Here is a 17,075-nt window from a genome sequence, read left to right on the forward strand (position 1 = left end):
GAGGAGGCTGCTTGTGGGAGAGAAGAAGCAGGAGGAGGGGTGATCACCTTCCTCTCACCCCACCCAGGACTCCAGAACTGTATTTGCAATGGGGATGTGGGCTGGAGAAGGAGCTGGGGGAGGGAGGGGAAGGCTCTCCTGCAAAGAAAAAAAGAAAGAGGTGAGTATCGCAGGCCATGATCCTAAGATCTTGTCTTTGAAGCATCCAATGTGAAATACTAAGCCAGTTTTAAAGCAGATTTAAAGCAATGCTGATGTCAGGCTGCAACCCAGACTTTGTTGGGAAGAAGAGTCAAAAACTGGGTTGACACAAGAACCAGCAGTTGTTTAAATGATGCTCTAGCACCAGCCATAGCACAGGCAGGGAGCAGAAGGACAGTGTCGGAGTTGTATTTACAGTGCTGGAGACCAATTTTAGTTGGTGCACAAGGTGAAGGATGGAAATGAGCTTACAGAACAAAGCTTTAAGATGGCCCTCCCCTTTAACATCTAGTCTGTGGAAAAGTTCTGAAGAACTTGAAAACCGGCACACTGTTTTGTGTTGTTTTTACTTGGTTCTGACCAAAGATATTACATTGCTTTCGGTTTTAGATTTTGCTTTGGGCCAGTGCAGCTCCTTGAGTGCAGCATCTTCCTACGTAAAACATTTCCCTGGTTATTTTCTTTTATGGCTGTATCAAGCTGCAAGCAGCTGAAGTTCACTTTGCAGTTGACTTGGCCTCAGGGCAAGGAAAGGTAGAAGGAGATAATTGCTCCTTCCAGAGACAAAGGCCACACACAGTAAGCCTTGATCTAGGGAGGGGGAAAAAAAAGAACACAGGTACAGTTTTCTTGACAAAACAGAGAAGCGGGATTCTGGGCCAAGAGAACCTGCTCCATACTTGGAGGAGAGTTTAATCAGCACTGAGCTGATTATGTCAAATGGATCTTTAAATTATTATTCTTAAAAGAGCAAGGGGAGGATAATGCAGATCCGGTGTTTTGACCTTGAGTACTTCCATGACTGTTTCACCCTACAATTATTGTTTAACCATGATGTAAGCAAAGTGAGTTGCCATTTAAAAGAGGGGAACTAATGCACAGTAGAGGGGGCTATTTAACTTTCCTATCATGTAGTTAAGGAAAAACAAGAAAGGGAAAGAAACTTACCCCAAAACTTGGAGTAAGAAACCTGAAAGTTTAATATGCAATTGAAGGGCCAAACATTAAAAACCAACTGTAAAATAAATCATAAACCAACATACATATATTTATTGTAGAAAGCTAAAACCACACAACTCTTGGCACATGGGCTCTGACCTTACACCTATCTTGATCAATTCTGGGCCATGTGGCATACAATAAGACACTGGATGCAATATGTATGCCCTTGATTAGGACATAAGGCTGTAGAATAAGAGGCCTCAAGAATATCTTTAAGCCTTTGTCACTTCATTAAAATTCCTTGTAGTCCAGCATTGTTCTGTTGTTTTATTGTATTCTGTAGTATGAGCCAAAATGTGTAATTACCTTTCTGACATCTGAAGAAGACCAGTCTAGGTCGAAACGCGTCAGGTCAAGTTGAGTGGGTTCCCATTGTGGTTTTCTGATTGTACATAGGGTAGAGGCTTATGATGGGCCCTTAAATGGTTTTAGCTTTCTACAATAAATACATGTATGTTGTTATATGATTTATTTCACAATTTGTTTTTAATGTTTGGCCCTTCAATTGCATATTAACTTATCATGTAGTTAAACCACAAGAAAATTCAGAATCCCAAGCTACCTTTAGCTATGCTGATGAAAAACAAAAAAAATAGTTGATTTTCCTCAGCTGTAGTAAAAGCAGCTTCTCACCACTTGGTCACCGGGGGCAGCTTGCGGTACAGGCATCATCAGCAAATTGCCTCGTGGCCAAGCCTGAGTAGAATAAAACGAGATGTGACGAAGACTGATGTGACCCAAGTGAAGCCTAGCAACTCTCCAGTGATATTTGCTGACATCCCTTTAAACAGTCCCACTCACTCATGCAGGCAGAAAACTGAATATGTCGTAGGCACTTCCACAAACTGATGGCCTCAGCTAACTAGAGTATGTTTCTCGAACACTGTGTTAGGGGTACGCTGGCAAATACACAATTCTGAGATGAATCGGGCAGGTGATGGCTGATTTCTGCCAGAGGACATAATAATGGACACCGGCACAGGCGACTTTAGAAGGGGATCAGACAGATTCATGGAAGAAGTAGTAGTAAACTGCAGATTTATACCTTGCTCTCCTCTCTGAATCAGAAACTCAGAGTGCCTTACAATCTCCTATATCTTCTCCCCCCACAACAGACACCCTGTGAGGTGGGTGGGGCTGAGAGAGCTCTCACAGAAGCTGTCCTTTCAAGGACAACTCCTGCAAGAGCTGTGGCTAACCCAAGGCCACTCCAGCAGCTGCAAGTGGAGGAGTGGGGAATCAAACCAGATTCTCCCAGATAAGAGTACACGCGCTTAACCACTGCACCAAACTGGAGGACAGGTCTATTGTGACGTCTAGCTGTGATGACTAAAAGAAAACTTCCACATTCAGAGGCATGAAACCTCTGAATCCCAGAGCCAGGAGGCAACATCTGGGTAAGGCCTCGGCCTCTATGCCTTGTTGTTGGGCTGCCAGAGGAGCTGGTTTGCCACTATGCAAGACAAGATGCTGGACTAGATGGACCACTGGTCTGCTCCAGCAGGGCTGTTCTGATATTCAGAGTAAAGGAACAGCAGGAGCCTGAACATAGCATCAGCAGTAGGTGCTAATGGAGGAGTGGAAATAATTGCTCCAATTCCTTCAGTGGCACAAACTAAAATATTCCTAACAGTGGCATACCTTTAATTTATGTGTGTTGCTAGTAAAACACCAAATCTGCTCAGGGAAGGGGTGTTTGTTTTCTGGGGACTGGGAATAAAACGAGGCAAAGTGAACAGGGTACAGGAGAAAGTATGTGGACAGAAAGCACAAGAAAGAGGTAAATATTTTTAGTTGATTGCGAAGAAACAAAATACTCCTGATAAATGTCGTGCACATTAGTCACTTTGACATAAAAAACTCAGAGGCCTTGGAAACTGAGAAGAAAGCAAGTTCCCTATGCAACACAAATATATATGCAAGCATTTGTTTACAGAAAATCAGAGCAGAAAATCTGCGTTTCCATGGAGTGCGAGGAATGGGATAAATAAACACCTCACATGGATATCAGGGCACTGTGACCTTCCTAATGATCATCTGTTTAAAAATTATATAATTTTAACATAGAATATTTTACCACTTGACCATTGCATTGTCCTTAACCTTGTTATAGTTGAAGCGGGCATAAAATGCAGCTATGCAGTTTCCGATTTTCCTTCACAGTGGTGGCATTCTATTTTTTTTAAAAAAGTCGATTCATTTTAATTTTTTCAGTTTTTGTCATTTGTTTTTCTTTCTTCTGTACTGTTCGGTTCTTCTGCTTTGGCCTTGCATAGCCATAGCCCCCCCCCCCCCCTCCCCTGAACTGGATAGCCCCAGGGTATCCTGATCTCACCAGAACTTGGAAGCTAAGCAGAGTTGACCCTGGCTAGTATTTGGAAGGGAGACCACCAAAGAATACCAGGCAAACCACCTCTGAATGTCTCTTGCCTTGAAAACCACACAGGGTCACCATATGTCAGCTGTGACTTAACGGCACAAAAAGAAAAGACATGGCAGCTAACGGGTGGAATTCTTTAGCGGGAGCTCCTTTGCATATTCGGCCACACACCCCATGATGTAGCCAGTCCTCCTGGAGCTTACAAACACAGACAATATTCAAAGGAGCTCCTGCTAGAATTCCACCCCTGGCAGCTAACATTATTGGCAGAAACTCTGGTAAAAAAATTGGCTGCAAACCTGGATGTGAAACCTTAGCTTGAAGAAACCGTGGCAAGCCATGGTTGTATTACCTGTAGTGATGAGGCAAAACCATGGTCAGCATTAACCAGGTTTAACTATTATGTCTCTTCTGGGCTTCTTTCCTTATTTTGGTGCTCTTCCAATTTCTAATTTTTGTAATATTTTTCTCTTCCACTTTCCCCATCTTGGTTTCCAACTTTTTTGTTGTAAACGTTTTGGTTTTTTGCTCCTAATCTCACAGGCCTTTATGTATACCATTGTAATTTACCCAGATGCAAAATTCTAAACTATGAACTTAGGAGCAGCAAATATTTGCTTTAGTCAGAATTGGACTGGGCATGTGTCAAGGAGTTCAGTCCTCTTTTCCTGCAATAGTTTACGCAAGTTGAGTTCACGCTCATTTCAGCAAAGAACACCTTTAAGAAACTGTGTGGCAATATGCCCCTCTTGGTGCAGAGGGTTCAGAGAAGGCAAATGTAACATAGTGCAAGACAACAAAACTAGAAGCTGAGATTCCTGTATCCTTAGCTTCTCTATCCCTGGAAATTTCATGGCAAAATGGACTTTACTGTTCCTGGGTTGCTGTCTTCCATTGTGGGTGAATGGGGTGGTGGTTGGGGTGGAGGTGGGGTGCACGGCTGGATGCGTGCTGTTTTGTGTGTGTTAAGCATTTTTCTGTCTTGTGTTCATTCGCAGCTGTGATTAGTGCTCATCCCATCCATTCCCTTGATAACCCCCACCATCATTTCCACTCCGGCAGCCTCGCTTCTCCAACCTGCAGCTATCTCCATCACCAGGCAAACCCATGGCCTGTTGGCCCATCCGTGTCCCATTCAGACAGGGCTAATTCCACAGGTGAGAAGAGTGACCTGGGCACGGGTGTTTGGAAGGAAGCCATTGAGTGAAAGAGAGGCGGAGACGAGACCCCCCCTCCAAGGACATCACTCTCCCGTCCTGCTGTTTTTTTGTTGGGGGAGGGCAGGTGTTTATATGATGTTCCTAGAGATGTTGAATTGTGTTTACCAGGAAACAAGTTCCAGTAAGCTCAGTAGAACTTGTTTTCTGTGCGTGCACGCGTAGTAGCGGGATGCTGGCTTTTGCAATTTCCCTTTTCTGTCCCCTGCATTCTAGATATTGTTTGATATGTTTGCTTAGAAGTTATTGCACGGTCGTGTTGAACCCATGCTTAAATGTGTAATTGTTGGATGCCTTCATCAACTCAAAGCCTGGGCATAGCACTTGCCAGTTCAGTGCTGGAACAGAACCCAGCTGGGAGCAAGGAAACCAGCATCTCCTCCGTTGTTCCCCCAGAGTTAAGAATGAACCATAGGCCTTTCAAAGTTTGTATCAGACAGACTCTTCCTATGTTACAAAAAAGAGGATAGCAATGCCCTTTTAAAGAAGTGTTTTGTAGTTCTTACACACCGAAGGCCTGCCTATTCTGTCTAATCTGCAGCTGGCATTTAATCAAGCACAGCGTGAGCATTATTAAGGTACTGATAACTTGTGCTTAAGCAGCAGATTAGTTACACAAGCAGACATTTTTCTGTTTTAAGAGCCAAGGATTAGTTTGGCTTCTTGAAGTACATGTAGGAAATCTTGACAGTTGCCTCTCAAGGGGTTCAGCCCTTAAAAAGCTTGAGGCACTGTCAGAGCTGCACTGGGCTGTGCTTTGGGGGAAATCATCTGTAAATATGCTGCTAGAGTTAAAGATGGTTCAGGTTTCTTGCTGCAGAATCCCTGCCCCCTCTCTGTGGGTGGCTGATTGTTCTGAATGGTAAATAAGGCGCCACGGTCAGTAGAGGGTTGCATCCAAGTGTCTCAGTTGCAAGGGGGGGGGGGGGGAGGAAGTAAGTTTTCAAGCACATTATGAGAGTTATATATACAAGGACTGCTGTGTCTGAGTTCTTATTGCTGTTAAAACCATAATGAACGATGTAAGTCAAGGGGATGGCTGCTATTGCTGTGTGTACCCTCTGTGCGAAACACATAAGGGAGAGAAGAAGCAAGATCCACTTGTATTACTACGTGGCATTTGTATGGCTGTGGAGTAATTATCTGGCCCTACATTAGGGGTCCCCAACATGATACCCATGGGCACCGTGGCACCGACTGACACCTTTATTGGTGCCCACCAAGTGTTTTTAGAAAGCAGGTAGGACTCTTGCCTAGCAGGGCAAGATTTGATTGCTTATGCAGATTAAAGTCACGTTTGTTCCTCTTTCCCAATGTGTTTTTAAAATTGCCCCTCTGTTCCCCTGCACTTGAGCTTCAGCCCGCCTCCACCCTGTATCAAAATCCCAAAGGGGCCCACAGGCTCAAAAAAAGTCAGGGACCCCTGCGCTAGACGGTCGATGGCTAACACGTCTTAAGTTCTCTGTTTAGTTTGATCCAAAGTTTGATGGTGGTCCATTCTCTTCAGATCAGAATTTAGATTAGCTTCATTCCTTGAGGAGGTGAAGAGATAAAGCTGCAAAGTGACTTAATGTCAAGGCTAATCTCTTGTTTAATTAGAGCAGTAATTACTTTTCTTTATACCACTGGCCTAAAGTAAACTCGGATAATGGACTGACTACTACAGTGCCTCTTAAAATAACACCGGTAACAGGAAAACACACAGGATCTAAAGTACCTGCACCTAGCAGCAGCGACAGGATAAAGCCTGAGAGCTGTTCCAATTAAGAAAGTGGCTCTTTAGGTAAAGATAGATGAGGGAGAAAGCAATCTGGAAGGTCTTTTAAATCAGCACGTTTTTAGATTCTGCAAGCAAGTATTTGTGTGAAGCAAGACCTAGGGTGAAAAGGGTCGGCAGCCTTGTCTCAAAAGGTTATGGCCCAGACAGTGAGACTGAAGGTTCTTCCAGCAGCCCAGGGGTTTATGGGAATACATTCAGCGGCCTGGAGGTTCCTGTCTTACCTCTTCAAGCAGCTGGACTTGCTCAGTATGGAAGCTGTTTGAGACCCACCGTGAGGCGACCATTTAATTGCCTAGTTCCAGTAAAGATGTTTGGCAAAATAATCTGCAGGGATTCTAGTGTTAGCAGGGCTGTTTCACGGAAGTATGAAAAGGAATTTTCCATTTCTTCCCTAACCCAGAATCTGTTCGAAATACACCGAGCACAGATACCATGCCAGCTTCCTCGTCTCAGACATGTTGCACCGACCACCAAGAGCCAGAAAGTGCCACAGGACCTTATCTGCCCAGTACTCAGGAGGAGGAGCCAGGCCAGAACCTTCCTACCGCCCATGTGCGTCCCTCTCACCCTCTGAAGAGCTTTGCTGTGCCAGCGGTTCCACCCACAGGGGCAACCTACGACCCTGCCTTGCCAAGCACACCTTTGTTATCCCAGCAAGGTGAGTACTAGCAAATGGACGCTGCAGAAAGAAGAGGTGGTTTAAAGGTCTTGACAAATGGGTATGGTGGGGAAATAGCAGAGGAGAGGGAAGTCGCCTCTTAGTGAATTATGTGAGAGGACAATGTTTTCCTTACCGATCTGTGGGTTTAAAAGGAGTCCCCACCGGCACCTTTTCTGGCACCTGAGAGGTGTTTTTAGAAAATGGACAGGGCCAGGTGGGGTGTTTTGTCCAGCAAGATTTCGGGTTGGGCACCAGAGATTTGATTGGCTCCTCAGATTTTAAAATATGTTTTTTGGCAGCAGCTGCCACCACAACACAAGATTCTGTGGTGATGGTAAACTACAGCAGCCATTTTGTGACTGGCTCCACCTCTTGTGGCAGTTATTTTGTGGCAGCCATTCTGTGGTTGTGCCCATCCTATTGTGTCAGAATTCCAAAAATGCCTTCAGGCTCAAAAAGACTGGGATCCCCTGCTTTAAAACACTTCTCTTTGCTAGATTTTTTTTTTTAAATCCAAGATAATATTTTGGATTATTTTATTTTTCCCTCCTCACACACACACACACAAAAAACCCTTCTCCCAATTAGGGGTAGATTTTATTGCCTAGTGAAACTACAACTTTGTTTCCTAGCCAGCTCTCAGTGTGGATCACCCTAACACTGATATTCCCTCCCCCCCTCCCGTGTGTTTGCTGGTTGTTCGCTACATGCATGAAAACAAATGTGAGCTGGATCCCAGTAGGCAGCCGTGTTGGTCTGAAGCAATAGAAGAAAGCTGTCAACAAGTGCGCCTTTAAGACATTTGTCTGATGAAGTCTGCTTCAGAGCATACGAAAGCTTACGTTCTGAATAAAACCTAGTTGGTCTTAAAGGTGCACTTGTCTACTGCTTTGTTCAACTGTGAGATGGGAAGTGATGACGGAGGGTCTCTTTGTCTTGTTAGTATATATTTGATACAGCTGCCAGGCACCATTTGTATCCCAAGTGGGCACCATTTCACAATGGAGGAATTCAGTGAGGCCTCCTCAGCAGCCTGCCAGATGGTTTTGAGCCCTCTCAGAATTCTTTAAGACACAGTTTGAGATTTTGGATCTTGCATCAAAATTGACAGATATAAAATGGGATGTTGCCTAAGCAGTGCTTTCTGAAGACCAACCACAACAATGCTTGTGCTTAAGCTTCTAGCCATCCAGTCCATTCAGTGAAGACGGCATCCATCGGCACCCTCGGGAGAACCCGTCCCCCTATGCCGGTTGTGGTCCCAAGTGCCCCTGAAGTGCAGGAAACCACAAGGATGCTTGAAGACTCAGAAAGTGTAAGTGTACTCCCAGAAGGGAACCTAACCCTAATGAGTGTAAAATTAATCATTATTCAAATTAATTGCATTTTAGAGAATTAATTAAATGGCACTCCCCCTCCCGCCCTTAAGGCAGTTGAGTGAACCGTGTTATCTTTGTGGGATGATTTTTAAAAATAATTATTAGTCTTTTGTCTTTTACAGGGTGGCATAATTTTATTTTATTGCCATTTTGGGAGCTACTCTACAAATACCCTGACCTTGGATGGTCATGGCTAGCTCGACCTCATCAGAAGCTAAGCAGGGTCAGAAGTCTGTATCAGAAACCACCCAGGAAGTCCAGGGCCACTTTAGTGAGGCAGGCAATGGCAGACAACCCCTGACTGTCTCTTGCCTTGAAAAGGAGTTGCCATGTGGACTCCCTGTTCCCAGGCGTGCAGGAAAAATCTGAAATGAAAAACTAAAGGGCTGTGTGTGTTAAATCCCTCAGAAATTAAAGTAGCATTCCCTGCACAAGCGCTGAGAATGCACTTACCTTTGGTGCCAGTGATACCAGGAATTGGTGGGGGCAGCAGCCACGCAACCCTGGCCCCGCACTGCACCTGGCAGCAGCTACTCCACCAGGGAGACGTTCTGGGTGTGCTGCTGCCAGAGCCCTGGAATCACACCAGAAAAACTGCTGCTGGTGTAGCAGCCTGGGAGTCACGCTGGGCCCACAGGTGGCAGAGGCACATGCCTGGCGGCCAGTCATGGTGGCCACAGGCCCAGCAAGGAAGTGAGGGGTTGGAATCCCTCCCTGTAAGTATCGCAGGCCTACGGTTGTTATCCCTAACTACAAAACCAACAAATGAAAGACCCATCTGGAAAGCTACTACCACTCAGAGTAGTAGATAGTAGTGGGCTAGAGATTGCATGGAAGCTGGAACACATCAGTGTAGCCCGTGGGTTCTTAATAGAACCCTCCATGTCTGCTTTTCTTTTGAAAGTTTCTAGCTCTCATGGAAAACTGGCATGAGATTAGGAACAAATGGGGAGAGTTCATCTTTTCCTTTTTTTTTGCTATTTCTGAGGCCTTTCCCAGAAATCTTCTAATGTCTGGCTCAAAGTTTTCACATGGGTTTCAGTGTTTCAAAAGTCTGGTAGAGCCATCAAGTCACAGCCAACATGGCTGCCCCGTGGGGTTTCCAAGAGATATTCAGAGGCAGTTTATTGTTGCCCACCTTGGACTTCCTTGGCAGTCTCCCATCCAAATACTAGCGAGGGCTGAGCGACCCTACTTAAGCTCCCAAGGTCTGACAAGATTGGGCCTGCCTGGGCTATCCAGGCTATCGAAGAATTTTTTAAAAAGAGAATCAAGTGCAGTTTTATCATCTTCCAGAAGTATGAAAATAAGGTGAAAATTTTATTAACACACCCAAACAAATTGCTGCAGCAGTGGCATCCTCGGTCATGAGGGTTCTTCCCACATAGCCCCTTAAACGGAACATTTCCCCCATTCCTGAGATTCTCACCCTGAGAAACACACATTCTCAACAAGATTCAGAGAGCAACCAGGACATGTCTACAAGCATCACCTCATATGGAAGTGACTTGGGTACAAAACAGCTGATTGTGGTTTTTTTCTCTTTCCTCTTCCCGTTTGTGTTTTTAAAACCCCTTCAATCACCCTCCTATCTCATTAATCCACCGTGGTTGCGTTTGTGATGCAATTCGATGTTTGTCGGGGGTTTGCCTGATGCTGATGCTGCTTTTGTCCACCTCTGTCTCCTTGCATTGCTTGTGCGTTTGGAAAAATGAAACGAAAAAAACCCCTATGGGATGGGAACACTCCAATTTCTGTAGTAACACAGTTCATCTGTAAATGTGGCTTGGCTGCTCCCCATACCCTCTCCCCCCACCCCCTTTCCCAGAACAGCGCAGCTCATCTTGTCCAGTAACCCTGTTAAATCTCCTGCAGAATTATGAACCGGATGAGCTGACCAAAGAGATGGCCCATCTGGAAGGACTCATGAAGGACCTTAATGCCATCACAACAGCATGACCACCTTCCCCCAAGACATGACTCCAAACCCTGCCCTTGCAGGTCACGGAACTTAGCCTTGGAGCACAAGGACAAGAAATTGTACAAAGACATATAAAGGGAGACAGCACAAGAGGGTCACGCCGCCAGCCACAGGAGCTGTGCCCCCTGCTGGTTTAACTAAGTGACTTTTCTGTTTGTTCCCCTGAAGCAAACGTGTTGGAAAGTTGTGCCCCACTTCCTGCTGTGGTCCCACAAGAGGAGGGGCTCAGGGCGGGGAGGGCCATCAGGCCAATGAGATCCAGCATCCGGGCAAAGAAGCGGACTTTAGCATTCATTTGAGTTGGGTTTCGTCTCGGTGCTGTGACCTTCCCTGCTTTTTTTTTTTCTTCCAGTGTTTGGACATTCACATTTATGTACAATTTTATTTGTGTGTTTTTATTTTATTGTATCTTTTTTATTAAAAACGAAAAAAATGTAATCTGAAGAAGGAAAAAAAAAGATTTGTGTTGTTTCCCACAGCCTAGACGGATGTTCGATTGCTTGTTCTGTTGTGTACAGGAACTCATTGCCAGCGTGGGTTGTTCAGGGTTTTTGTTTTGTTTTGTTTTTAGTGTGTGTATAATTACATCACTTTCCAGCAGTTAATCCAAGGCCTTGGGGAGATGCTGCATTGCTCTTTGTAAGCTTTTTTTATTTTTATATTATAAATATTAAAAGCCTAACTAGATTTCTCTCTCATCACTGTGAGATTATCTGTTTGGATTGCAATGTGACCCTGACAAAACTCGTTGCTTTTTCCCTTTTTCTTTTTGGTGACGTTTCGGTGCGTGGCTGTGTGGGTAGGAATGGAGTGAGGATCCACTGAGTGGTAGGAGGTTTTATTGATTCCCAGGAAAGCTCTGCTGGCATTTGCCCAGGTGGATAAACAGAACCAAGTAATCTTAGATGGAGCAAAGGAGAATTTCCACAATTTGGGGGGCGGGGGCACTATGCCTGTATCTGTCTATCAGTGGAATTGCCGCTGACTATATTCAGGGTTACCCGGTTCACGTGTTACCTTGTAAGCACACATGATGTAGCAGCTGGCATTTTTCACATGCGTGAACTTTGCCAAAATCCTCACACCATAGATCAAAAATGACTGGATACAAAGCATCTTTTCCTACAATGCGTTTTGTGAGAGTCATTCAGCATCTCTGTTTACGAAAACGCAGTTTTCCTTGAGAGCTTTCCTCTTTTGTAGTACAGGGCCTTATAAAATTCAGATACTACAGTTTGCTTTAGCAGCAGACCTTTCTTTGTTTTACATTTCATTTTGGACACCGGTGCCTCTTAACATTTTGCACTGCATCTCGGGTTTTATTCCAGATCTTTGAATGTACAAAGGTCAGTTATCGATCGCATGAGGGACACCTCTCTTGGTAGCTGTCGCCTCATCCCAAAGCACAAAGAGTGTTGGCCCGTTCCGTTCAAGCCTACTTCTCACAATTCTGAACCCTGGAAATAATATAGAGAGATTCCCGTAAGGTAAACTGAATCCATATCACTGTACCAGGATGCTTAAATGAAGTTTTCAGAAGCGGTGTTAAACCACAGTAAAATAAAATGTCTTTGGTGGCTTGCAGGATTAATTAAGAAACACACACACACTTACTTGTGACTCAGTTAACAGTTCAAACCAGAGAGAAAGAAGCTAAAAGGGGATTCCTGATCAGCTAGTCATTTAGCCTGGGCTATCTGTTTATTGGCTGTTCAGACTGACACCCCAGTATGTTCAATGTCACAATCTTCTGGGATGGTAACTTAATATAAATGAGAGGCTGGTTGTGAAAACCCCTTTCTCCAAGTTGCTTAAAAGGGCTAGAGAAGGGAGCGCATGACGTGGGTCTGTTGTGCATGACAAATTTATTGTCTAAGCCATTTTCTGTCAGGGTTGGTACCAATGATGGAGACCAAAATTGCCCATCAGTTTCAAGCCTTGGATTCCTTTTAATCCTCACATAATTCATGTTAATAGAAAACTCAGAGTTTCTGAACACTTAGCTCTTCTAAGCAGCATCAGTTTCCATTGTAAAGAAAAACAGAGTGAATTCTTTCATGCCCATTAATAGTTGTAACGTGTACATGAGCATTTCTGCGGTGAATTCATCCAAAAACCTATATTTTTTAAAAAAATTAGTTATATTAAAAGTCCCATAAAAATTAAAACTGGCCTATATAGGTTAATATTCTGTCTTCCAATGATAGGCACATCCTGATGCCCTGGGAAAAGCTCATAAAGCATTATATGTAGTTTCCTCTCTACTGTGTTCTTTATCCAAGAAAGCTAACAGTTGATTTGTTGGGCTGGGGCAATTGGTCAGTCATATGACCAAGTTGTCGCACCTGGAAAAAAGGGCCTTGGTGTACAATTCAGGACAAAACAAAACAAAAATCCAGATATTAGCCTGGATCCAGTTATCAGATCTGTGTGCGCACAATCCAGCTTTAACAGACTTTATGTGAAAGGAAGGGGAGAGGTCACACCATCCTTCTTTTTCATAAAACTAGAAATCTCTTCTTAATGAGGCGGGCAGGGTAGGGTATGTTAAAAGCCCAAGTGCCGCTTGCAAGCGGTGCGGTGCTCTGGGATGAGGCCAATTGGAGCCGATCCAGAACCCTGTACAATTTGTGTGGGTTTTTTTGTTTTTGTTTTTTTAAAGACCCCATAATTCTCTTCTTGTGATCGGAAATGTTCTGCACAATCTTTTTAACATTGTACATACAATGCTTTTGTTAGAGCAAATAGCAAAATCCTTTGTATCTGTTGGGTCCTCACTTGTGTCCCTGGATTCAGCGGGCACGCATCCTCCACTCCTAAGATGTATACATTTCTATTCCTTGTCTATACCCAAAGAAATGCCATCGTGTGTATTCAGTATTCCCCACAGCTGGGTTTTTTTGTGTGTGAATATATTGCTACTTGCATAGAAACACCATGAATGTCAAATATTGCCATGAATCTGGGACAAGGGGGTGGGGGATATTTTTAAAAAATATAATAAAACAACTGTTCAAAGTTGGTTTTCTTTTTTAAAAAAAAAAGTTAATAAAAAAAGGAATTGTTTATCCAAGTCATTGTACAAATATGTATTGCACTTTCTTCCACATTTTAACACTGTTTTTTACATATCTTGTGATTTTAAATTTGAAACATTGTGTATCTCTTGTAGTGTCATAGCCAAGCTGCTAAAGGGCAGCTTCCTCCTGAGGAATTTTGGAGAGGGTGGGGTGGGGTGGGGACAACACAAAAGCTTTGTATATTGTTTTACAGTTCTGATATAGGAGAACTCGGAGGACTGCTGTAAACTTCTACCTTTCTGTACATTTTTTTCCTGTAGTATTTGCTGTATACATTATAAATTTTTAATACTGTCATGTTCATTATTTGGTATTGGACATCCAATACACTTTTTTAATCTAATGAAATTCTCATTTGGTCTACAGAGTTGTTTTTTTCCCCCTCTCAGACTTTGCCTGTCTCATTTTAACCACAATGAGAATCTCGTAACGGTGAACCAACACGTGCTTCTACACCACGCTGCCACTAAGAAAATAAAGACTGGATCCTGTCGTTTCTCCACTCAATTGTGCCTGATTCCCCTCCTGCCTGCAGCCCCCGTCCTTCCATTTTACACATATCCCGTGATCTCAGGCTTTTCAGTGGTGAAAAGGGACAGGACTGGATCTACATGTTTTTTGAGTGGGGGCAAAATTTAAAAATGATGCCCCCTTATGAGCCATTCTGTCTTATGGTCCCATAGAATACAATGGACTCCATACCCAATTTGGTGCCCCCCCTCTGTTGGCGCCCGGGGCAAGCACCCCCCTCTGCCCCTGCTAGATCTGGCCCTGAAAAGGGGACCCCTCTACTAATCTACCAAAGGGAAACCTGATAGGGGCCAACACCAAATGCGCCTGACTTACATGTAAATGAACCTTAACACACACACACGTATATGTATATAAAATAAATAGGATCACACCCTGTTAGGTTTCCAGTCCATAAATGAAAAGCTATCAAGGTAAGTGATTTCCCATGGTAGTCAACCACTTGTTTTGGTGAGCCCTCCCCCCCCCCAAAAAAAAATCCCAGCTGTTTCAGAAGAAAATAGCAATGTGACATATAGTAGAAGCATGGGAGAAAGTCAACACTGAAAGCTCTCCCTCATTCTCTTGCCTGAACCCCTGTGCCACAATCCTACCGAATGCTCCATTATCTCCTGCTTTGTCTCTGCCAGTCAGCTTGGCTGAGCAATGTTCCCTTTCTTGCAGGCTAATCTCCTGAGAGTAGCACTTCCCAAGAGGATATGCGCCATGAGTTCTCTGTTTGGATCACCGGACACCAGTATCTGTAAGGCTCTGTTTTGCTTGGTTTATCTGCCTCTTCCAGTTCAGCTCCCCAGAAAGAGAACCCATCCCCAAATCTGGCAAGGGGAATGGGGAGAGTTTCTCTGAGCTGTGTCCTCAAGAGCTTGTCACAAGAAACAGATTCAGATTTTTGTGTGTGTGTGTGTGTGTGTGTCGCAGGGGTGGCCAAACTTACTTAACGTAAGAGCCACATAGAATAAATGTCAGCTGTTTGAGAGCCACAAGACATGAACATCAGATGCTTGAGAGCAGGAAGGATGGAAGGAAGGAAGGAGATGTGGAAAGAAAGCAACTTTAATATTAAATGCATTATTCAAGCCGCCGGCTAGCTTGGCTTGGTGAAGTGATTTAAAGATCCAACATGGCTTATCTGATGTTCTTATGTATATATATGTATGTGAAAGAGCCAGTTTGGCCACCCCTCATTTGTGTGTGTGTGTGTGTGTGTGTGTGGTTCTAGAACTGGCATCAGCAATGGGCATCTTGAACAAGCAAGGAACCATAAACAGCAGTGTGGGCATCCAAACCCTTTTTGCTTGGAGTTGGAAATGCAGAAGTTAAAAAGTAGTTAACAGGGAAAGGTAGCCTGCATACCTTTCTGCTTCAGTGGGGGGGGGGGGGTCTTTTTCACTTTGTTACCATGTGTTTAATATCCCTTAGAATCAATAGAGAGCATTTCCTAATTCGAATTGTACCTGACTTGTAGGGAAGGGCCAGCCATCTGTGATGTAGACCTGCAGCACTTTTTCCCTGATCTGATAATACCTTTGGGTTTACCCTTTCCATGGAAAGTCTAGTTGAGCTGGCTTTCCATAAGGTGTCCCATACATTGTAGGCAGTGGTGGAAAGTGCAGTCAGGTTGCAGCTGTCTTATGTCCTTCCTTCCTTCCTTCCTTCCTTCCTTCCTTCCTTCCTTCCTTCCTTCCTTCCTTCCTTCCTTCCTTCCTTCCTTCCTTCCTTCCTTCCTTCCTTCCTTCCTTCCTTCCTTCCTTCCTTCCTTCCTCCCTCCCTCCCTCCCTCCCTCCCTCCCTCCCTCCCTCTTTCTGATGGTCTCCCATCTAAGCACTAACTAGTGTGGACTCTGTTTTCTTTCTGAGATTTGACAAGATCGGGCTATCCTGGGCCATTCAGGTCACGGCATGCCTTATAGAGAAGAAGGAAGAGATTAGATTTATACCCCACTCTTCACTCAGAGTCTCAGAGTGGCTTACAGTCTCCTTCCCCTCAGAGCAGACATCCTGTCAGGTAGGTGGGGCTGAGAGAGCTCTTTCGAGAACCGCTCTTGAGAAAGCTCTTTTGAAAACTGTGGGTGACCCATAGTCACACAGCAGTTGAACGGGGAATCAAACCCCATTCTCCCAGATTAAAGTCTGTGACTCTTTACCACCACACCAAACTGGTTCTCAGGGGTTGGCTATATCGTTCCCTGATTACAAGAAGAGGCTTAGCGTTTGTCACAGTCCAAATAGATCCTTTAAGCGAGGGAAAGAGCTTTATTTTGTACCTAACTACAACTTTAACTATGTGAAAAGGACCACCATTTTTATCTGTTGTAGACATATGCAGAGAGTAGCTACTTTTCCCTGTTTTTATTGAGTCACAAGTTAGATTTCTGGACTCTCTTTGACTACTACTTCATCAGGGAAGTGTTTCAGGAAATCAGCCGAGCTCTTCTTCTAGCCTTGAACGAGAATCTTCTCACCCAAATAGGAATCGGTTGCTTTCATCCTGTCAGTCAGAGAGAGGGTAACATTGGGACCTACAGGCTTGTCCATTCCCACCTTAGGTGAGCAGGCAGGCTCTGCCCAGTCTGGTTTTGTGCCCTGTCGATTGGTTGCACGTGAGTCCTTCCTTCGCTCCAGGGCTTTCTTTTGCTTTCCCCAAATGAAACATTTTTGTTCCTTTTCTTACGTAACCTGGATTCAAAGCATATTTTCGCCACCTCCTGACACTACCTAAAAGGGAAGGATTCCTTCCTCTGGACAAAGATTCATTCTTTGCAAATTTGTCTGCAGTCTCTTATGGAAGACTGGCTAAATCCTACCAGGTGCTTGCAAAGGACAATGAAGATATGGGATTGGTGAGTCTGGGTCTTTTTGTTTTC

At 44.2% G+C, this 17,075-nt stretch overlaps 1 protein-coding gene across 11 annotated transcripts in view; it reads left to right on the top strand.

The window, feature by feature from the left end:
* The window catches only part of NEO1 (neogenin 1), a 156,906-nt gene extending 145,607 nt beyond the window's left edge, over nucleotides 1-11,299 (top strand). For 9 of the 11 annotated variants that reach the window (XM_060259778.1, XM_060259777.1, XM_060259779.1 and 6 more), the window contains 4 exons: nucleotides 4,582-4,740; nucleotides 6,981-7,238; nucleotides 8,420-8,556; nucleotides 10,496-11,299. In XM_060259778.1, the coding sequence (XP_060115761.1) occupies nucleotides 4,582-4,740; nucleotides 6,981-7,238; nucleotides 8,420-8,556; nucleotides 10,496-10,579 (638 nt within the window). In that variant the 3' untranslated portion in view covers nucleotides 10,580-11,299. The remainder of the gene's footprint in view (nucleotides 1-4,581; nucleotides 4,741-6,980; nucleotides 7,239-8,419; nucleotides 8,557-10,495) is intronic. The other 2 variants (XM_060259786.1, XM_060259787.1) reach the window with 1 other exon arrangement.
* The last annotated feature ends 5,776 nt before the right edge of the window (nucleotides 11,300-17,075 follow it).

This window comes from Heteronotia binoei, chromosome 19, assembly GCF_032191835.1.
Source record: "Heteronotia binoei isolate CCM8104 ecotype False Entrance Well chromosome 19, APGP_CSIRO_Hbin_v1, whole genome shotgun sequence".
In the NCBI taxonomy this organism is placed as follows: Eukaryota; Metazoa; Chordata; class Lepidosauria; order Squamata; family Gekkonidae; genus Heteronotia; species Heteronotia binoei.